The sequence below is a fragment of the Martes martes genome (assembly GCF_963455335.1).
Source record: "Martes martes genome assembly, chromosome: 10".
Classification (NCBI taxonomy): domain Eukaryota; kingdom Metazoa; phylum Chordata; class Mammalia; order Carnivora; family Mustelidae; genus Martes; species Martes martes.
In genome coordinates, this window is record NC_137898.1 from 111,667,334 (window position 1) to 111,690,471 (window position 23,138).

The following is a 23,138-nucleotide window of genomic DNA, read 5'->3' on the forward strand; positions in this document are numbered from 1 at the left end:
AGGGACTCTCAGGGTGCCTGGGTGGCTGAGTTGGTTAAGGATCTGACTCTTGATTTCAGCTCAGGTTGTGATCTCAGGGTCCTGAGATCAAGCCCCACCTTGGGCTCTGCCCTGGGCGTAGAGTCTGCTTCTCTCTCCCTCTATCCCTCTCTCCCCGTGCTCTCTCTCTCTCTCTCTCAAAAAAAAAAAAAAATAGTTGGGGACTCTCCCATCTGCTGTCCCCTTTTTTGTCAGAAACCAGTAGCATCTTCTCTCTTAATTCCTTATATGGAGAAATAACGTACCAAGAATGGATCAGTGATCCCAGGTGCAGGCGATAGGCAATATAATTTTAAAATAATGAAAGGAATAAAAGCTGATTCTTAAAAATCATTTCATCCAGGGAACCCATAAAATATTCGTAATAAAATCCTTTCTTCTTTTGTGGTGGGGGTAGAAAGAACAATTTCCATTGCAAACCCCAAGCTGGGTTTGCCGATGTCATTGAAGCTAAACATTCAGTATCACTGTCAGACTTGGGTTGAGGAGAAGGGGTAGAGAAACAAGACGGAGCAGCGGGGAATGCCAGGAGAAGATCTGTCAGATCAAGGAACCTGATGCGGATTGTCTGAAAAACAGCACAGAGTTCATATGGACAAAGGAATGAATGCAAGTATTCTAAGTTCACATGGGAAGGCTGAGTATAGCAAAGTGGGAAGGAACAGAAGTGCAGACTCACTGTTAAGGGAGCAGGACCTCAGCATGGAGCATAAGGAGACTGGATTCCAGGAACTGGAAAGTAGCCGTTGTGTCCAGGCAGCGGGTATGAAGATGGGCATCAGGACCAACTGATAAAGAACCAGAGTCTTCCTTCTCCAGGACCAGCCTTAGTGCCGGAGGATGCCTAGGACCACCCCCCGCCCCGGACCCGGGGTCAATGGGTACCCAAATAATGCAGCCTCGTCAAAGGGTATAGAGATGTGCACTGAGCTTTTAAATGCTGAAACATGAATTAGACCTACAGAGAAGCTGGAGTTGGTAGGTTAATTGTATCCATTCTTGAAAATGAATAGAACAGAACATATTTGGGGACACTCTTGACATTAATATAATTTGGAAATTGGCAGATAGCTTGAGTTCTGAAAATCTTTGAAAGCCAGTGGAAACCCTGTTGACTTCATAACCTCCACATGCCTATAAATATACCAATAAAAAACTAGAAAACCATTAGGATCATATGCATTTCACATAATTTATATAAGCAGATGGTTCTGCTTTGGTCTATGAACTGTAGACTCCCTTTAACTGTAGCTCCTTAATGGTTTTGTGGAAAAGCCTGTACATCCTAAAAAAAACAAATACAGAGTGCAGAAGTAAATGGTGATAAATGTCCACAAGAGAAAGGTTTCTGTATCAGATGAACAGAGCTCAGTTTTGAGTAGGCATGTTAATACCCCAGAGAAACGGAGAGTCAGGAACCCCTTTGGATTCAGGCGTCTTGGTGAAGACTCTGTATGCCTCGGCTGATAAGATGGTGGTCTGTAAACCGGAGAAGGAGCTATCCGTCGTTAACCTGCGTCATCAGAGCTGAAAGCAGGCATTTCGCATGTAAACTTACCAGGCTACAGAGCTCGATGCCTCGAAAATTTTGATTCATCTTGTCTTTGACAATATGGAGCTACTAAGCCTTTGCTCACTGGACCTTCAGCCTGCTTTGAGAAAAGGAAGCAGAATCCCAAGGATATCACTCCAGCGTGAACTGGATTCTGCAGGCAAGGGAAAAATAAATAAATAAACAAACCTGAAATGCCTCCCTTCCCCCTTGGTTTGTTTTATGATAAAATAGCCTTTTAAAATACTTAACTATTTAGGTTATTCTTGGAATTTTAGGAATATGTGTATATCATCTTACTCCATTTCCCAGCACAGAATGCCAGTTCCATTTGGTAACGAGTGAGTGGCTGGTTCATTTCCCCCCAGATTTATATATTTTCTGCTTATTGATCAGTACACATACTTCTGAAATTAAAAGTTACCAAAGATTTGTGCTAGTTATTCTCAGTGGTTTCCATCGACATCAGTGCCACTGATTTTTGCTAGAAATGAAGTCATTGTGTCATCTCCTAAGTCTAGAAAACAGAAATTTCAAAAGTGAATACACACACACACACACACCCCCCACACATAATTTTCCACATTCATTCACTTAATAAACATTTTTGACTTGCTTGGTAACAGAGTATGACTCCTATGGAAGCCTATAAAATGTTATGGAAATTAGTATATATTTTTAGCCCAATTTTAATGAGTAGAGAAGAACTAATTTATATGCTTTATAAGGTAAGGTGAAAGTCACAGATAAGCATTCTGTTCTGGTACCTTTCCTACTAGGGGGATTGTATTGTTACTTTCAAAATACATTAATGGCCTAAAAATTACCTGCCCAGGGTTTTGCCTCATTTAAATTTTTGCCTTGGGCAAATACTTAGGCTGGAGATCAGGGAGAAACAGGGCTAAGGGTGGATGCTTTTCCCATTTCTGCCCCTGCATTCCGCCCAAGCTGCTGGAGCCCCTGCACCTGCCCCTGCCCTCCTGGGAGTTCCGTCTGGCTATATTTAACCCCTTACTTACCATCTCTGCGTGAGTCTCACCATCCATAAAGAGACTAATTTCATCTACTTCATAGTTATGTTTTATAAGCTTTTAAATGAAATGCCTATAAAGTGCTTATTTCAGTGTCTGGTCCATTGTAGTAAACATCCACGCTAACTCTCCTTTCTCAGATAGGTGTTTCCGGGCATAGGTGGTGAGTAGGTGTGTGTTTTCTCTGCACATGCTTGTATGTGTGTGTGTTTGTATATAAGTACTATGTAGCCAGTGCTTATTAGAAATAGATGAAATGCTCATTTGCTTGGGTTCATTCTTTCAGGTTATTAAAATTACATTGTACACCAGGAGAAAGGGTATGAAGGGAGGGTATGGAGAGAGGTCAAAGCTGGGGCTAAGAGAGAAGCTCCCCGAAGTGCATTGTTTGTAGCATCATCACTGGGTCCCGTGGATCCTCTTTCCTGAAGATGGGTCCATACTCTGCCTTCATTTTTATCAGAATAACCCACGTTACAAAATTGATTTGATGAAGATGGTGGTTTCTCTCAGTAATATTGACTCGTACAATGTCTATGACCAACACTATGAAACTGAACCTAAATTTTTTTTTTTAATGTTTTAATCTGACATCCTGAATGATGTTCCTTCTATGTTCAAACATTTTCTTTTAGTGTTGTGGCAAATTCTGAAACAGAGAGAAGGCTACAGTAACTTGGATTACCAAGCAGAAATCAAAATTGATGAAGTGTCTTGCTGACTTTATCAAAGAAAGTGGGGGTGCTTCTTTTTATCCCTATTGCTTTTTAATCTTCTAAAGAATGGTGGCAGCTGCTAAGACATTGATGTTTTTCATTTTTATACTATCAGGCATTATGGACTGAATGTCCTCCCAAAGCTCATTTATTGAAACACTAATCTGCAGTGTGATGGTATTTGAAGGTGGGGCCTTTGGAAGGGTAATTGGGTTTAGATAGGGTTCTGAGGAAGGAACCCTCTGATGGTATCAGGGTCCTTATAAGAGGAAGAGGGAACTAGAGTTCCCTGTCTTTCTGCCAAGTGAGGGACGGGGAAGATATAGCCATCTGCAAGCCCGGAGGCGCACCTTCACCCGGGGACTGAATCAGACAGTGCCTTGATCTTGGGTTTTCCAGTCTGCCAATGCTGTGAGAAATTCCTCTTTTTCTGGACCATTTCCTTACACTGCACACAAAAATAGACTCCACATGGGTGAAAGACCTCAATGTGGGACAGGAATCCATCAAAATCCTTGAGGACAACACAGGCAGCAACCTCTTCGACCTCAGGTACAACAACTTCTTCCCAGAAACATCGCCAAAGGCAAGGGAAGCAAGGGCTAAAATGGACTGTTGGGACTTCATCAAGATCAAAAACTTTTGCACAGCAAAGGAAACAGTCAACAAAACCAAAAGACAACGGACAGAATGGGAGAAGATATTCGCAAATGATATATCAGAGAAAGGGCTAGTATCCAAAATCTATAATGAACTTATGAAACTCAACACCCAAAGAACAAATAATCCAATCAAGAAATGGGCAGAGGACATGAACAGACATTTCTGCAAAGAGGACATCCAGATGGCCAACAGACACATGAAAAAGTGCTTCACATCACTTGGCGTCAGGGAAATACAAATCAAAACCACAATGAGATACCACCTCACACCAGTCAGAATGGCTAAAATTAACGAGTCAGGAAACAACAGGTGTTGGCAAGGATGCAGAGAAAGGAGACCCCTCCTACACTGTTGGTGGGACTGCCAGCTGGTGCAACCACTCTGAAAAACAGTATGGAGGTTCCTCAAAAAGTTGAAAATAGAGCTACCTTACGACCCAGCAATTGCACTACTCAGTATTTACCCCAAAGATACAAATGTAGTGATCCGAAGGGGCATGTGCACCTGAATGTTTATAGCAGCAATGTCCACAATAGCCAAACTATGGAAAGAACCTAGATGTCCAACAACAGATAAATAGATAAAGACGATGCAGTATATATACACAATGAAATACTATGCAGCCATCAAAAGAAATGAAATCTTGCCATTTGCAACGACATGGATGGAACTAGATGATTTTATGCTGAGCAACGTTAAGTCAGTCAGAGAAAGACAATCACATGATCTCACTGATATGAGGAATCTGAGAAACAAGACAGAGGATCATAGGGGAAGAGAAAGAAAAATGAAATAAGACGAAACCAGAGAGGGAGACAAACCATAAGAGACTCTTAATCTCAGGCAACAATCTGAGGGTTGCTGGAAGGGAGGAGGGTGGGAAGGACAGGGTGGCTGGGTGATAGACATTGGGGAGGGTATGTGCTATGGCGAGCGCTGTGAATTATGTAAGCCTGATGAATCCCAGACTTGTACCCCTGAAACAAATAATACATTATGTGTTAATTAAAAAAAAAATCCTGTTTTTTTGAGCCACCTAATCCTTTTTTAGAGTAGCCTGAGTGGAATAGGACACCAAGGAAATGTCTATCAACTCTAAAAACAGCCTGAAAATGTACGATACAAGTCTCTAGCAAGTTTTCTTAGTATACTATGTGCATGTTGCTAGAATTTCCTATCTCTATAAGGGTAAATGCTACCCTGTGGAACAAGTGAAAAGATTTTTCACTAGCCTTTTATGGAGCTTCTGTTATTACAGAGTGTCTGTTGTGTATCAATAAACTCTAAAATAGTTAAGCTCTGAGCTCACCAGCATGTTTGCCCTTGACACTGACACCTTGAGAGCATTGTGAGAACCTAGCTTTTACTTTGTAGCCATTTTGCAGTTAAAGCTTACCCCCAGTCAGTGAGTTACTCCAGTATGTTTATTTTTAAATTTTCATTTTAAAAAATTTCAATTTTTCTTTGTAAAAAATTGTCGTTACATAATCATTCCTGTTACCCAGAGGCCATTTAGCAGGCTTTTCTGGCAAGCTTTAGAATGTGACTACGTCAGTTATACTCCCATCGAAGTTTGTAATACCTGGGTATTAGAGGAGTTTACTAAAAAATAATCTTCTAGATAGGACAACTGTCACTTACCTGATCGGGTAGCCTCAGTGCAGTCACAAATCTTTTTGAATTAGATCGTTTCTGTTACCTTCCTCACCGACATTTAATTAATGTTTGTTATGCAGCAGAAATGTGGTACATAATTCTCCCACTTCTACCACTGAAAACACAGTGATTTAAAAAATGAAAATTCCCAAAAGCAAAATGGAACTAAAAAAATGAAATTCACACATACTACATATAAACTGTGTTCTAACCACAGTTTATATGTATATGTATAAATGCCCTAATTGTGATGTCTTACATATTTTCCAGAACACTGTAGCATTGGGGTGCTTATGCCCCTTTTGAAGATGAGTTTCAGTAAGTGGCAGAGATGTTATTTGAATTTAGTTCTGATTCAGCTAAAAGTTTATATTGTAGAAAACAGTGGTTGAAATCATTCAGGTATCAGATAGCTACCATTCCTAGTTAGATGCAGAAGTAGGATCAAAGATTGTTCCAGCTTTTATGTAAGTGTATTTCATAAATTGGTGTCCTGCATCCAGGAATTGACAGTCACAAAACAAATTTCATACCTTTACAATGAGAACGTTGGGTATGTCACAGGACTGCTGAGAGAGCAAAAAAAACTAACAGTCAAAACCTTTTATCATGAACACGAGGCTCTTGAGATAATAGCTGAAAGGATGAGTTTGAAATTTTAAATTGCCATTTGAATTTTAGCCTAGAGTTAAGAATATAACTAGGTTTCCTTTTTCAAAGCATTCAACAAATCTGTACCATTTTTTATTATGCATTGGACTTGATAAAGGCCCGGTCTCTTTGGCTCCGGGAGGCTAAAGAGAATCTTTATACAGACGTTAAAAAAAAAAAAATACTTTAAGCACAGTAGAATATCCTTATGAGAGTCAGTGTTCCCCAAAATGAAATAGATTGGCCAGAGCTGTATGCTGTGGTCACTGGAGTGATTCATACACAAACTACAGTCTTTGATGGGCCAGGTAGAAGGAAGTCTCAAAAGGTTACTTCATTCCATGGGATTCTGAGATTCTAAATACTCCATGTTAGAGCGGTACGTAGTTGGCCAGGAAAGTGTTCCCAAGGTGAAAATCAACCCTGCTGATTGTCTACTAATAGGTTATTCATATATGGCAAATCTGAAATGGTTTGGGTTTATTTTTGTAAAGGTTTTTTAAGGAGGAAAATGAGAATTTAAATTTGTTACCTTAAATTCAAGTATTGGATCATAAACATTTGCATATTTTGATGCATTTTTCAAGCTTTGAAGTTGTTCGCAGGACTTTTGATAATCTAGAAAACTAGAAGAAATCAGCTGAAGCAAAATTCCTTTTGGGCTGCTTGTCCAGCTGTGTTTCCAAATGTTGGAATGTATGAAAGCTGCCTATTAAGGTAATGCTGTTCTTAAAATAGTCCAAAGCAACATTTTTTAATTTCCTATTTTCCTTGGATACTCAAATTTTGGTATTGTATAGATTTCTTGTCTTCTGTCATGGAAGGAAAACTTTGTCCTTCTCCCTTTTTCCACTTAACCTTCATTACTCATGTCACTGCCTCATGGTAGGGCATATTTCAGCCCTCCAAAGAAAGAATTTTCTTTGACTCTCCTAGGGAGGCCAGATGAGACTGTTGAATTTGCTTATGATTGTGCAGTGACATTTAAGTGTAGGGGGAAGGGTACTGGATATCAAGCCTGAAAAGCTCATTTTAATTCTGTCTTTATTATTTAATTAAGTCACATCACCTACTTGTGCCTACCTTCTGCTTCTGCAGAGCGGGAACTGTAGTAAGGATCTAACATTTTGGTCACAATCAACACATAAATTGTGCTCAGCAGATTACCGTTGTTAGGATTTTTTTCTATCCATGATTTGAAATATAACACTGTCTCTAGTTAATACCTTGTGAACTAATGAACAGTGCAAGCAGCTGACTCCATCTCCACTCAAATGAAAGAAGGTCAGGGCTAGAGAGTGTCCTGGGGAATTTGCTAGGAAGGGAGGGAAGAAGAGTGAGTCCATCTGGATTGCTCTAACAAAAATACCGTAGACCAGGTTGCTTGTAAACAACGGAATTTTATTCCTCCCAGTTCTGGAGGCTGAGATTTCCAAGATCAAGTGTCACCAAATTCAGCGTCTAATGAGAGCCCTCTTCCTGGTTTATGGGTGGCTCTCTTCTTGCCTGTTCCCACATAATAACAGAAGGAACAAGGATGCTCACCTTCTGTGGTTTCTCTTATAAGGACTCTCATCTTCATGCACGAGGGTAGAGCCCTCGCAAAGGTCTCTGATCACTCCCCCAAAGTCCTATATCCCAGTATCATTACACTGGGAATTAGGTTTCACTATAGGAATTTGGGGCAACACATTCAGTCTACATTGATATTTGTTGAATGCCTACTGTGTGTCAGGGACCATGCTAAATTCTTTATATATGCTTATTGATTTGTTTTATCTTCAACAAATAATTATTGATCACCTACTGTGTTCTACATACTAAGCTAATAAGCCTCGGAGCATAGTGGTATGTAAGACAGGCATGGTCCAAGTTTTTAGGTGCTTATACTTGAGCACTGGGATTAAACATTAAACAAATAATTACATAAACAGTTAATGATTAATTAAAATTATGGTTATCACTAGAAAGGTATAAAATTAGAACTTGTTTGAGGTCACAAAGATAATAGATAGGGGATTGAGCATTGCTCAGGCTTTTTCCATTCCAGAAGGATGTTTGGGGCGATCTCAAGAGTTCATGATCTTAAGGAGGTCCACAACTTGACCAACTACTTTCACCTATTTATACCTTAAAGAAATGCTTCTTGAGCACATACCACGTGTCAGGCACCACACATCTTAGTGCAAAATGGACATGGCATCTTCCTCCATGAAGTTCACAGTGTAATGAGGAAGACAGTGATTAATCACTACTCAAAAAATATATAATAATAAACTACCATAAGAATGACTGAGAAAAATTATGTGGTGTTATCAGAACCTATGGTAGAGACACCTGTTTTAGTCTAGGAGTTCAGGAAGGCATCCCTGAGGAGAAGACATTTAAATAGAGATCTGAAGGATGAGAAGGAGATAACTGGGTAGGAAAAATGGTGGGGGTAGAGGATTCCATCCAGTAGGATGAGAATATGTAAAAGCTAAGTCAGAAAGGAACATGATGAAATTGGAACAACTAAAGGAAGATCACCATGGTTGAACTTCAATAATGCAAGAGTAGCACAAGGTAAAGATAGAGAAGTAGGTAGAAGCTAGAACCTATAGGTGTTTTAGGGATTTTGGTCTTAATCATCAGAACAAATAAAGTTTTGAAGGATTTTGAATAGAGGAGTGGCACAAATAGATTTGCTTCATAAAATCCCATTGAAAGTCATGTGGGGTATAGATCTCAGGCGGGGAGTTGGCAGTAGCAGAACACAGAGGTATTTATACCATCATTCAAGTAAGAAATGGTGGTAGCATTTCCTGGGATGGCAGGTGTGTATGAGAGGCTTGAGTCAATTTTGGAAACCTGAAGGTAGTGGTTAATTATGTCTGCTTAATGGAAATGCTTCCATTATTCATGCAAATTGCCTTATCACCTGAATATGTTCTTGATTTGGCATTATGTAACCTCAATCTGAGTTGATTGTTAACAATGACTTTGATTTTGAAAGGTAATTTATACATTATCTATATTGACTAGCTCTTGGTAGAGATGTTTATTTTTTTTTATTGTGTTATGTTAGTTACCATAAAATGCATCATTAGTTTCTGATGCAGTGTTCCAAGATCCATTGTTTGACGCAGTCATAATTCTCTAAGCATCTACTGTGCTAGCACTCTGTTAGCCCCCGCAGGACTTAAAATGATAACCAAGATATTATCTTTCCTTCAAAAGTAAATGACCTAGTAATCTAGACGGGGTGATCATAAAGTACACACACACGTGACTGTGGTGTAAGATATGCTGAAGCCAAGTTTTATTGAGTTTCTACAAAAAGCAAAGATAACATTCTACCGAAGGATTTGAAGGATCAGAAAAGATACAGCATAAAAATGGACTTGGAAGCATGTGACACATTTGACTCCTGGAAGAGAGGTTATGGAAGGCTTATTTTCGAAACTAAATCTAGGAGGATAAAAGATAATAATTCCACTGATAACTGAGGCTGTTAGGATTTATGGAGACCAGATTGTCTTCCTCTAAGAAACAAGTTTGTAATGACATATTTCCATTTGATTTGCTTATTGGGCTGCACTATTCACTTTGTAAAAGAAGACTTAATTTTTACAGAGCAGTTTTAGGTTTACTGTAAAATTGAGAGGAAGGTATAGAAATTTCCCATATACTCCCTGCCCCCGTAGCCTTACCCATTATCAGTATCACTCACCAGAATGTTACATTTTTACCAAGGATGAACTTGCATTGACACATTATAATCACTGTAAGTCCAGTTTGCCTTACGGTTCACCTTGTATTGCACATTCTGTGGGTTTGGGCAAATGTATAATGACGTGTCTTCATCATTATAGTTTCATACAGAGTATTGTCACTGCCTTAAAAATCCTTTGCGTTCTGGGGCGCCTGGGTGGCTCAGTGGTTTAGGCCTCTGCCTTCGGCTCAGGTCATGGTCTCAGGGTCCTGGGATCGAGCCCCGCATCGGGCTCTCTGCTCAGCAGGAGCCTGCTTCCCCCTCTCTCTGTCTGCCTCTCTGCCTAGCTCTGATTTCTCTCTGTCAAATAAATAAAATTAAAAAAAAAAAAAAAATCCTTTGCGTTCTGGCTAGTCATCCTCTCCTTATCTGTCCGTCACCATCCATCATTGATCTTTTTATTGTCTCCATACTGTTACCTTTTCCAGGGTGTCATGTAGTTGGGATCACACAGTATGTAGCCTTTTCAGATTGGCTTCTTTTACTTAGTAATAGGCATTGAAGTCTCTGTATCTTACCATGGTTCAGTCATTTCTTTTTAGCACCGAACAGTATTCCATTCCTGAATGTTCCACTCTTTATTATTTTTTTTTAATTTACCTACTGAAGGACATTTTGGTTGCTCCCAAGTTTTGGCAGTTATGGATAAAGCTTCTATAAACATCTGTAGGTAGGTTTTCATGTGGGCCTAGGTTTTCATTTCCTTCGGTAAACACCAAGGAGTGCAGTTGCTGGATCAGTCATATGGTATCAGTCATACAGAATCTTCAGTTGGGTAAGAAACCATCAAAATGTCTTTCAAAGAGGCTTTACCATTTTGTATTCCCAACAGCAACGCGTGATCTCCTTTTGCTTCACATCCTTGTCAGCATTTGGTGGTGTCAGTGTTCTGGGTTTTGTCTATTCTAATAGGCATGTAGTAGTGTCTCATTATTGTTTTAATTTGCATTTCTTTGATGTATGTATCTTCTCATATGCTTATTTGCCATTTCTTCTTAGGTATGATCTTAGGTAAGATCTTCTCAGTATCTTCTTTGGTGAGGTGTCTATTAAGGTGTTTGGCCCGTTTTTTAATTAGGTCATTTGTTTTCTTGTTGTTGAGTTTTAAGAGTTTTACGAGTCCTTTATAGCATAAGTCTATTGAAAATATTTTCTGTCAGTCTCTGGCTTGTCTTCTCATTTCTCTTGATACTATCTTTTATAGAGCAGAAGGCTTTAATTTTAATGAAGTGCAATTTCAGCTTATCATTTATTTCTTTCATAGATGATGTCTTTGGTATTGTATCTAAAAAGGCATCAGTCACCATCCCCAGGGTCATCTAGGTTTTCTCCTATCTTCTAAGAATTTTATAGTTGTCCAGTTTACATTTAGCTCTGTGAACCATTTTGAGTTAATTTTTTTGTGGAATGTGTTAAGGTTTGTGTCTAGATTTACTTTTTGCATATGGATGTCCATTCGTTTCAGTATCATTTGTTGAGAGACTATATTTGGTCCATTGTGTTGCCCCTGCCCCTTTGCCAAAGATCTGTTGCCTATATTAATGGGAATCTACATCGACGAAGTGATTGTATATTCCTTCAATATTATTGTGCTTTGATTACTGTAGCTTTATTGTAAGTCCTGAAACTATTTATTGTTGTGACATCAACTCAACAATATTTAACACATTTTGTATTTATGAAAATATAGCAGACATTCAGTGTTCTCTAGGGACAGTGTTTAAAGTTCTGTCAAATCAGGAATCCCTGGAAAACTTTTCTTGAAAATAATAGTCTCAGTAATTATTTTATAAAGAGTGAATGGATGATTCCAAGTAGAACAGTAACTCAGTATAGACATGGTGGTGGCAGATACAGAAAGTTTCCAAAGAACTTTGAGTTATTCATTTTGACTGGAGCACAGAGTCAATTAAAGTGGTAGTGGGGGATGAAAGTGAAAAGTTGGGAGCCCTGTCATTGATGATCCTACAAGACAGACTACTGGACAGCAGAAAGAAATTTTCAGTTGCCCACATCTAACTTGAAGATTGAGAAAGAAATTTTGACTGGGTATTTCAATGCATTCTTCTTTGTTCACATGACTCAGTATTCGATAACTTTTATGGTAGATAACCTGGTGCCTGTCAACAGCATTTTCCACATGGTTGAGATTCCTGGGAAGAAAGTGGAGTTTACGTTGATGGATCTACTGAGTGTTTTATCAGGAAAAAAGCTTTCTTTGATAGGTAGTCATTTGGAATCTATTTTCCCTCATTTGGGAGTAGTTCCCGGGCCAAATCACTGTTCTATTTATATCCATGACCTCCTTTCTAGCGCTGTATCGCCTGAGCACTGTAGAGACATCCTTAAAAGAAGTAGTATTTGGGTCAGAAAATCAACCAAAATGAATATAATTAGACAGATTTTTTTTTTTAAAGAATAAGGGATTTTTTGAAGTGGTTTTATCAGTAAATTCTTAAAGTTGTTTCCATTTGAATTGCTAAACCATTATACACAATTGACTTAGATGTATTTAATTAAACTCGGCAAACTTTCTTTGGGTCATTGAGTACCTACTGTGCCAAACGACTCTCAACATTTTGTGTGTGTTGGCTGGGTGGAGGGTATGTCTGGGCTACAAGTTGTAGTTTAAAGTTCTGGCAGATAAGGAAATGTCTAGAGAAGTTTACTGCCCTGTGGATAAGGTAGAAGACAGAGCAGGAGGATGTGGGATGGCTGCGGTTCAAGAGCAGGAGTGCTTTTCTTTCCTTTCTTCCTTTTAAGAGCTGATTGGGTCTTGAAAAAGAAAAGGTGAATATTATAGTGTTTTTTAACTCACATAATCTACCAGAAGTCTTCAAACTTTGGAAATCATAAAATATACCTGAGAGCATGTGAAAATGCAGATAGCTGGGCCTTATACCTATATTTTGATTTAGTAGATCTGGGTGTGAGGCCTTGGGGATCTCACTTGAACCCTCTGGGTGATTTTTATGTAGATGGTCCAGACTTCTTTATTTGGAAACTTGACAGTTCCAATCTATAAACATAGAAATTAGACACAATTTAAAGCATTCAGTAAAACTCTTAAAGACCCTCCTGCTAATATGCTAGGGTTCAGGTGTAGAAAAAGTTAAGTAAATATCTAGTAGGTGGAGGGTATAGGTACACACACAAACACGCCCACATACACTAACATGGCATCATGCTAGAGAGGGAAATTGACCTAGTGGCTGTGTGTATTGCAGTTACAGACCCAGAAGGAGGGGAAAAAAAATAAAAACCCTTGAAATCGAGGGCTCCTTCTTGAGCTAGACTTTGTTTGTCTAGTTTGCTGTGATGGGAGCATGCCCTAACATCTGTATACCCAGTGAGATAGAAATAGTTTTTCTTCTTCTCTTTGTGAGCCATCTTTCAAAATAATGAGTGTATCCATGAGGTTTTCAAGGCTTCAAAAGAGTAAATAAACCTGGTTTCAACGTATCCTCTGAGTCAGGTTCTCTGAAGATAATCAGGCTGTGACTTGAAAGCTGTCCTGGGGAAAACAGCAAGCCACTGGTAGCAATGACAAGGGACTTTAGGAGCGGATGACCTTTTATTTTCCTGAGAGTGTGCAAAGAGTCAGTGTCTGTGTACGGAGACTCCTGTCTGAAGTGCCAGTCTGGCTAATGGCTCTGCCACATGAGGACTTTCAGTTCCTGTGTGATGAGGGGTAACATCGCTAGAAATTTAGAAGTATTATGAGGTCACTCGAATGACTCATCACACCTTAGTTCTTCTTGCCGTTGATGGCACAAGGACCAGTACAGAGTGCTAACCTTTGCAGCATTAACTCATTAATACAACAAAATAATTTCCAGGATATCAACCTTTAACATCATAAAATAAGACCCCTGATGAAGGTGCTCGTGTTGGATGACTAAAAGATTCTTTACAAAAACTGAAAAGGACAGCTTAGTAATTTTGCTTTCTGGTAATCATATTGTATAGGAAAGAGATTAATATGTGGAGGTGGATTCCCAACATTGCGTCTGATTAAATTATGTTAAAGAGGTATAGGCTGCTTCTTGACACCACCCCCCCCCCGCCCCGTGGAAAATGGAGCCTCCTCTTGCTGAGGTGAAGTTACTGCTCTGTCTAATCACAGGAACTGAGACCAGTGGTGCCCCCTGCTTTAGAGCTGGGGTGGCGGGGGGATAGCAATACCCACTGCCCCATCCTGCCGGCCATCACCCGTGAAGCATCAGTTTTGTCCTGTACCTCTGGTACTGGTGAGCGACTACTTTCAGGAGGGGCTCCCTGCCACACCCTGCTCATATTAGGTGGAGTGCCTGCAGAGATCTGGGTCGTGGTGTCCTAGAGAGGTCTCGGGTGATGACTGAGGACTCAGGTGACGACTGACGTGTCCCACCTTCTTCATGGCGGCAGAATCCAGTAGTGGATGAAAAGCTGAAGGAGAGACAGGAATGCCAAAGAAGGAAAAAGTGAAGCAGGGCACAGAGGAGAAGATAAGGGAGCGATGTTCATGAGAAGGGAATAGAGATGGTGAAGGAAAATGAAATAGTAAGAAGTGAAGGGGGTGGCAAGGCCCCGGTCCCTGAATGTGGTCTATTCAAGGACTTTCTTGAGTGTGGAGTAGGGACAGTGTGTGCCCAGGCTGACAGGCCCTTCCTCCAGCCGGGGCCCAGGTTGGGGTGAATGCAGTGGCACTTGGGTGAGGCCACAAGATTTGTCAACCAAAATATACCCGTGATGTGGGACTCCACCTATTGAACCAACCCCCAACCTAACAGCCATGCTTAAGGGCCACAAAGCAGATTTGCTAAGGTTTAAACCGATTACTCATGAAAGAATTCAGACATCTCAGGACAGGCTACAAGTTCAAGGTCTCTTTTGAACAAACGCTTAAGTGCAGAAACAAGGTGATTGTTAAAGAATTCGATGAGGTCAGATCTTCTGGACAAATGTCATTTCCTTCCACTCTGAACACAAGGTCAGGACCCCGTGCTCCATGGCCGCCTTCTGTAGGAGCAGGACACCATCTGCAGCTTCTTCCCCTTCCTCCCCTCAGACCGTCCCTGAATCTGACAGAGGGGCTGTTGTTACTGAAGGGGACCTGTGGCCCAGTTCTGACAAAACTACCTACTATGTGAAGGGAAATCAGACTACTTTCAGCAGGGAAGCCCACGGAGATACTCAAGCTACTTGGGTACTAGCGTGATTCACGTCTACCTTCAGAAGTTGTTCTTGCCCCAGATGACCTGCCATCAGTTGTTGGACCTCTGTGTGACCAGTGGTGACGTGTATGTGCTGTCCTGTCTGCATCACGGTTCCTCTGCTCCTTTGGTGCTCCCATCCACAAGAATGTAGCTTTTGTGGACATGGCCATCATTCCGTCTAAGCCAAGGAAATGATGCTGAAGACAGCAGCACCTTCCTCTATACTGCTTGAACCTTTGTCTGACTTGGGGCCTTCCCACCTGCTGCTGCTGCTTTTTCTTCTTTTTAAGATTTACTTATTTGAGAGAGAGAGAGAGAGAGAGCATGTGCTGGAGCTGGGGAGTGGAGGGCAGAGGAAGAGGGAGAAGCAAACTCCCCACTGGGCAGGGAGCCTGATGCGGGGCTCTATCCCAGGATCCTGAGATCGTGACCTGAGCCAAAGGCAGACGCTTAACCGACTGAGCCACCCGTCTGCTTCTAATGTAGGTACTTAGGAGCCATATTTAAAGAGGATCATTGTGTCTTCAGGAACCACAACCTCAAGACCAGTGAAAAGCTGGGTTCACATTTAATGTCTGGGGCAAGTTGCTTATATTCCAGGGACTAATTCCATGGCCCTAAAACCTCTGGTTGACAACCACCACCTGAGTTTTAATCTTTGGCCAGGAGCCCCTTTCACCCACACTGCTGAGTATCTGGGAAAGCTGGGACATAAAATCTGTGGAGAGCTGCTGAGCCCATATGAGGTGAAGGGCAATATGTAAGGGACCTCAATCTACCCAAGACCAAAGTTCTTCCTGATTTTTTGCTATTGATAAGTCTTCATGAAGGCCTGTTCCATGCTCTGCCTTTTCTCAGCAGCGTTTTGGATAATCTCTGTCCAGACCACCAGCAACCCCGTTGGTTTATAGGTGATGGAGACCTTCAGAACCTCCTATGGATTCAGACTCCCTACCAACCCCTGGAAAACTCCTCTGTCTAGCCCCTGTCCTTCATGAGACATACCTGGTGACAGACAAGTGATTGGGCTGGCAGGTGTGGCTTCATGCTCTCAGCAAGGGTGAATATGGTACCCTTTCTGGGAATCACATGTTCTTAGCCACATCCAATGAGCCCCTGAAGAATGTGGCATGTTTCTTAGCCCCGTTCCACCCATGTGATCATGACTGGGTGACCAAGTGCTTGGTGAGATACCAGGAGAGAAAAGATGTTTTATTTGTAGACTCGTCAGTCTGCCTGCACCTCATTTCAACACCTCTCTTCTCGTCTCTGTCTCTCCCTCATCCTTCCTCTCCTTCTCTTTCTGTTTGTAATCACTTTAGGGACCAAAAACAGAAGGCAAACAACTAGATGGCAGACTTTCTCATGTGCTTCTCTTCTTGATGCTGTCTAGAGGGGGAGAGGGGGGTTGTCCAGTAAGACAGGCTGCCAGAGCTCTCTGACCCTCTGTTCTTTGCCTCCTCCCCAAGCTTTCTTTTACAGCTCCTATAAAGTTCAAAAGCAGACAGACCCAGGACTGTGGGATTGAAGGACTGAGGTGGGTGTGAGTCCTGTGGGGCAGGGGATTTTTCATTGCCTCGTTACATGTAGTGTTCTTTTAGGATCATCCTATTCCAGTACCACAACACACACACACACTCCTGCCTCCTCACTGTGCCCACATTTCCAAGAAACCTCAGATATTTCATGAGCATTAGCCTGAGAGGAGGGGGAAGAATGTTACAGGGACAAGATTCTATTAGGAACTAAAATTCTTTTAAATGATTACTTTAAAATGAAATAAAATAAATAAAAAGGACAAGTGCACAGCTCTAAGAAGTTTACGTACATCACCTTTATTTCTGAATAATGTGAAGACTTTTACTATGAAAGTTTGAAAAGATGGTAATCCCAGCTGGGTAAATTTTTTAGTATGATAAAACCATCTATAATAATATGTGGGGCAACAGTTGTACGTAATATTTTTAGTACATGAACCTTCTCTTCTATGCTCAGAAAAGAATGCGAGGACTATCTTTTCCATCTCTATGACTAAGTTAGCCATCTTTATTCTTCTCTAATGTCATTTGAGAACAGGTTGGGATGTCAGAAATAACTGAGATGCGTTATTTTAGATGGTGTCTGTTGTATTTAAGATCTTATTTAAAAAACACTGAGTCGATTGCAAAAGAATTGAGAACATAGTCAACTTTTCAGACAGGTTTTTGTTTTTTTCTTTTTCGTATGTTTCCAATGTCCCCCTGTTCAACTGGCTTAACTCAAGGCAACAGCCCGGGAGCAATGTAATGGCTGTCTAATGTTTTCACTTTTTCTGCTCCCTGGGAAGCAAAATCAAGTAATATTTTTGAAGGGAGTCTGCTAAAATTTGCACATACACTTAATTCTGCTGAACTTGCCCAGACCTGAATTGGATGAAGGGAGAGGAGAGAATAGACCTTTTGTGGAAAGTTGCATTACTAAAGTGGTGGCATTTTTGTCAAGATTTTCAGGTTAAGAAGCTGAATATATCTTTAAGGAAAGAGAAAATATCATATATTACCTGCACTTCACAGACATCTGGATGTTTGAAAAATTTAAACTATTTAAAGCTGTTACCTATTCTTTTATGTGCTTTCTGGTGCTGCTCGTCAAATATTTCTGGCTCGTGTCTGGGCACAAGGGTGGTTGACTTTTCCCATCCTCTTTACATTAAGCATGGCTGTGTGACTGGGCTTGGTGAATGACTCTTGAGAAGCTCTGTATGTCACCCTTGGGAGAAAGCTGCACAGGCTAGCAAAGAGTTTGTCAGCCCCCCTCTTTCCCTGCCTGACAACCAGGTGGGGAGGTTCTGTTAGCCTTGTTCCTAGAATTAAGAGACATGACACCATGTTTCTCCCCTGTCCTCTAATCCTTTAACCCACATGAATTCATAGCATGAATCAAAAATAAGCTTTTGTTATTTTAAGGCATGCAGATTTGGAAGTTAGATTGTGATTGCAACATAATCTGGCCTAGCATGATGGAACCATTGTTTATATTTTTTCTATATGTTAGGTGTTTATTATGAGAGTTGTACATCTTGATATAGGCCATTATTTTTTGACATTTGTTTCTTGCCTAGTTCTTGATCGTATTGTTTCTGAGAGTTAAATTGACTTCAGATACTTGGGAACTAAGTAGTGTAAAAGCTTCCATGATCACATATAGATTTTAATGTGAATTTGTTCTTTTGTATATACATTTAGCTTACACTTTATTAGATTCTGTGTCATACCCACTGGAAACCTATTAGTCTATCTCCTCCATACTCTTACATTACACACTGCTGAAAGAGAAAGTGCTACATGTAACTCACCTGTATTCTTACGGTACAAATTCTAGAAATATACATTTTTGTGGAAACTCAATAAACTTTTACTGAAATGATAATGAGGATGATAGTTGCTGAGGAAGAGGAGGATAGGATTTCAAGACGTGATCATACTCCAGAAACATGCATGTTCACTGGGGCTATAAAGCAGTTTGTTTATACAAATCATTTATTGCCTATGTGTTCTGATATCTGAAAATCAGAAGTTAGTTTTAAAGCGCATAGCTCACAGCATGTGGTATCTATACACAAAGGAATATTACTCAGCTATGAAAAAAAAACAAAATCTTGCCATTTGCAACAACTTGGATGGAACTAGAGGGTATTATGCTAAGCAAAGTAAGTCAGAGAAAGACAAATACCATATGATTTCACTCATATGTGAAGTTTAAGAAACAAAACAAGTGGGCCAAGGCGGAAAGAGAGGGACAAACCAAGAAACAGACTCCTAGCTACAGAGAACACATTGCTGGTCACCAGAGGGAGGTGGGGTGGGGGGTGGGGGACACAGGTGATGCAGATGAAGGAGTGCCCTGTCATGATGAGCACTGGGTGATGTATGGAAGTGTTGAATCACTCTGTTGTACACCTGAAATGATATTACACTATACGTTACCTGGCATTTATATAAAAACATTAAAAAATCAAGGTGTATAGAAACACAAAAGGATGAGATAATTATGAGGATTAGAAGAAACTGTTGTTTCTAGGGGGACAATGGTAGGTTGACACATTTTGGAGATTAATTATTTACTGGTTATCTTTCTCAGTAGGAATTCTTTGGGGGAAGTATATTTCAGCCTTCAGAGTAAAACCTTTGCTGACTCACAGTGCATTGTTTTTCTTTTCTTACCCTATGATTTTACTTCCATTTTTTCTGCCACAAGAAGACAGGTCTTGAAGTGAAAATGTTGAAAATCATGATAGGTCTGAGGATATTGGAAAAATTTTTGATGCATATTTCCTTATAAGATTTTGGTGATCAGATGGCCTTTTTGGCATTCCTAGCTCAACTGTTCTCACCATATTCCCTAAATTAGCACCTACAGAATTTAATTCAGTGCATATTTTCATTTGACATGAAATCTAATTATGGCTATTAAATCTTTAATAACATATTTTGTAAGTTTTGGTATATTTATGTCATTCAGAGGCATTTTTTTTCCTGCACACATGTACATGGTGCTCATGAAATGAATACACAATTAGAATGACGCATTAAAATCATGATAAACATAGTTGATTCATTAATTTGTTCATTTTTATTAAATGATGTTTAATTAAATTAAATTAAGATGTTTATTAAATAGCTGTATTTTAGAAACCATGGTAAGCATTATGAATACAGAGATGAAAAAAACATGGTCCCATTCTTAAAAAGCTGACATCACAGTTGGGGATACATCTTGATTATAAATGAAAGCCTGTAGTAAAAAGGTATGAAAAGTACTGTTGAGACAGAACAGAGGAAATGGTTAATTCTGCTAAAATCCAATGGAAGGACTCCAGAGGGTTCCAGAGACAAGGTATTATTGGATTTGGACATTTACTATAGTATTTCATCACTTTGCTATAATTAAAATATTAGAATTATGGAGGATTTTATCACCAGATACTTTTTTAAAAAAAATTGAGTATAGTTGACACACAGTGTTACATTAGTTTCAGGTGTTCAGCTGAGTGATTTGACAGGTTTATACATTATGCTGTGCTGGTCACAACGTAGCTACCCATTGCATTGCTGTTACAGCATCATCGACTGCATTCCTCATGTTCTTTTAATTCCCTTCACTTACTCATTCCTTACTGGAGGCTTCTATCTCCCTCTCCTCTTCGCCCATTTACCCACCTGCCCTCCCCCTCCGCTCTGGCAACCAACAGCCCTCTATATTTCTAGTTCTGCTTCTGCTTATTGTTTGTTTGTTCATTTTTTTAAGATTCCACTTATGACTGGAATCATAAGGTATTTGTCTTTCTCTGACCGACTTATTTCACTTAGCATAAGAACCTCTAGGTCCGTCCATGTTGCCTCAAATGGCACACTCTTATCTTTTCTATGGCTATGTAATATTCTAGGGTGTATACATCCTATGTTTTCCTTGTTGTTTCACCTACTCACGGACACTTAGGTTGCCTTTGTGTCTTGACTCTGTAAATACTGCTGCAGGAAACATTCCCGTGCGTATAATTTTTGAGTTAGTGTTTTCCTTTGCCTTCAGTAAACACTCAACAGTGGAACTATTGGATCATATGGTGTTTCTGTCTTTGAGTGTTTGAGGATCCCCCAGACTGTTTTCTGCAGTGGCTGCACCAATATACATTCCCACCGACAGCGCCTGAGGGTTCCTCTTTCTCCACATCCTCATCAGCACTTGTTACTTCTTGTCTTTTTGATTTGGGCCATTCTCACAGGTGTGAGGTGGTATCTCATTGTAGGTTTGATTTGGATTTCCCTACTGATGAGTGATGATGACCATCTTTTCATGGGTGTGTTGACCATCTATATGATTTTTTGGGGAAAGTGTTTCATGCAGTCCTCTGCCCATTTTTATATCAGATTATTTGGGTTCTTTAGTGTTCAGTTGTATGAGTTCTTTATATTTTTTGGATATTAACTCCTTATTAGTTATATCATTTGCAAATTATCTAAAAGTATACCACCATATACTTTGGATAATTAGAGTACTTTCCTCTGAAAATCAGTTGTGCCTAGTTTTTATACTGTGCTTTATGCTTTGGAAATTTGAGGATTTTACCCAGGGGTAAATACTTAAACTATTTAACAAAAGCAATGACTATTCAGAATGGATGCTGACAGTAAAATTAGAATAGGGTCTGAAAAAACTCTGGTAGTGTCTGTTAAGTCTTTAATTGTAAGATTATGGATGGGTTTCTGCACTTCAGCTTCTCATCTCTCAAATATAAGCAATATTGGAAGTTTGAAGGAAACAAGAGGGTGGCTTTGTACAAGGTCGTTATTTGGCAAAATACTGGCAGTTCTTTCTTTTTTTTTTTTTTGTGGAGTATAATTGTTCTGTATTCTAGTTGTTCCCAATTTCAATGATCATCTATGGTGATAATGTTGCTGAACAGCCCTAGAGTGAGATGTCTGTGTTTGACGGTAGCTGTTTGCAAACTCTGCTGTGATTACACTCAGTTGTCTTAATTGCTTAATTTATTGATGTTCTGCTGACATGTTTTCAGCAACATTTGTGATTGCACATAACTAATCATTTCTCTTCTGGCTCATTATCATATGTTTGCATTTGATTTGTCTGCTGGTTGCAGGTGGAAACAATAGGTGATGCCTACTGTGTTGCTGCAGGACTCCACAGGAAAAGCCTCTGCCACGCCAAGCCCATCGCTCTGATGGCCCTCAAGATGATGGAGCTTTCAGAAGAGGTGCTGACACCTGATGGAAGACCAATTCAGGTAACCCTCTCTGCAATTTGGTTTGAGTAGTAGCATAGCTTTTACTGGGCGGGGCAAGACATTTCATTCTGAGTTCTACTTACGTAACTTACACATTAGACAAGTAGGTTACTCAAAGATGAGGTTAACTAGAGATAACTCATAGATCCAGGAAAAGAACAAATGGAATGATGTCAGAAATGGGAAAATGCATGTGAAAGGCTCATCACCATGGAGAAAAGAAAGAGCTAAAGGACTAGACCAAAGAAGCACTTGTCAGTGACCAACTCAACACTACCAAGCAAGGATGGTAGTGAGAATCAGAGTTGCAGAGATAACCCAAAAAAGCACAAGATGAAGAGGAAAGAAAATGGCAGCTCTTATCTTTCGGGTAATGTACAGGTGTTCCTCGTGAAGCCTCTGCACTCAGGGTTACTTCTGCTTTTTTTTTTTTTAATGTGGCGGAGATTGAAGGTTGGAGCCAGTAACTAAGAAAATTTAGAAATGGTAGATAATTATCTCCAGGTACACTGGACTCTTTTTGGTACTGACGGCTTTCCGCAATCTAAGATCTGCCTCAAAGAGTGGATGAGGTCACCTACCTATAGTCTTGCCAGGACCCAGTGTATCCCAGGAGTATTATCACTGTGAACCAGAAATTGTATATTTGGAGAAGTTACCATGAATGTAAGGCAGTCCTTTTATAACAGCTCATCCAACTTGAGTTAAAAATATAGACAAAGCCTCAAAATGTGGTACATTCCTAATTCTGGAGTTATGGCAAATTAGATATTCTGAGTGTCCCTTCTGACTAAAATTATTAAAGTGCTCTTAAAAATGTAAAGAAATATTTAACACTATTTAGCATGTTTAAACCTATTGAGCATCTCACTGAACTATTGGGAAAGAAAAATGCCAGTTACATTACATGTGTGAACTGACAAAATCTAAGGGGTGAATTTAAAGTAATTGCTGTCACGAGCAGTGATAACAGGAAACTAAGAAACACCACTTTTTTCTGGAGGAAGTCAACTTCAATCCCATCTTCAAAGAATTTCCACAGGTGAATACTCTGGGGAATGAATGGCTAATACTAAAAACAAAACAACCCCTTCACC

The 23,138-nt window shown here is 39.9% G+C and overlaps 1 protein-coding gene across 1 annotated transcript in view; it reads left to right on the forward strand.

Moving 5' to 3' along the window:
• GUCY1A2 (guanylate cyclase 1 soluble subunit alpha 2) overlaps window positions 1–23,138 on the forward strand; it is a 251,205-nt gene that overhangs the window by 147,415 nt on the left and 80,652 nt on the right. Inside the window, exon 4 of the mRNA XM_080817774.1 lies at window positions 21,898–22,041. Coding sequence (XP_080673900.1) covers window positions 21,898–22,041 — 144 coding nt within the window. The remainder of the gene's footprint in view (window positions 1–21,897; window positions 22,042–23,138) is intronic.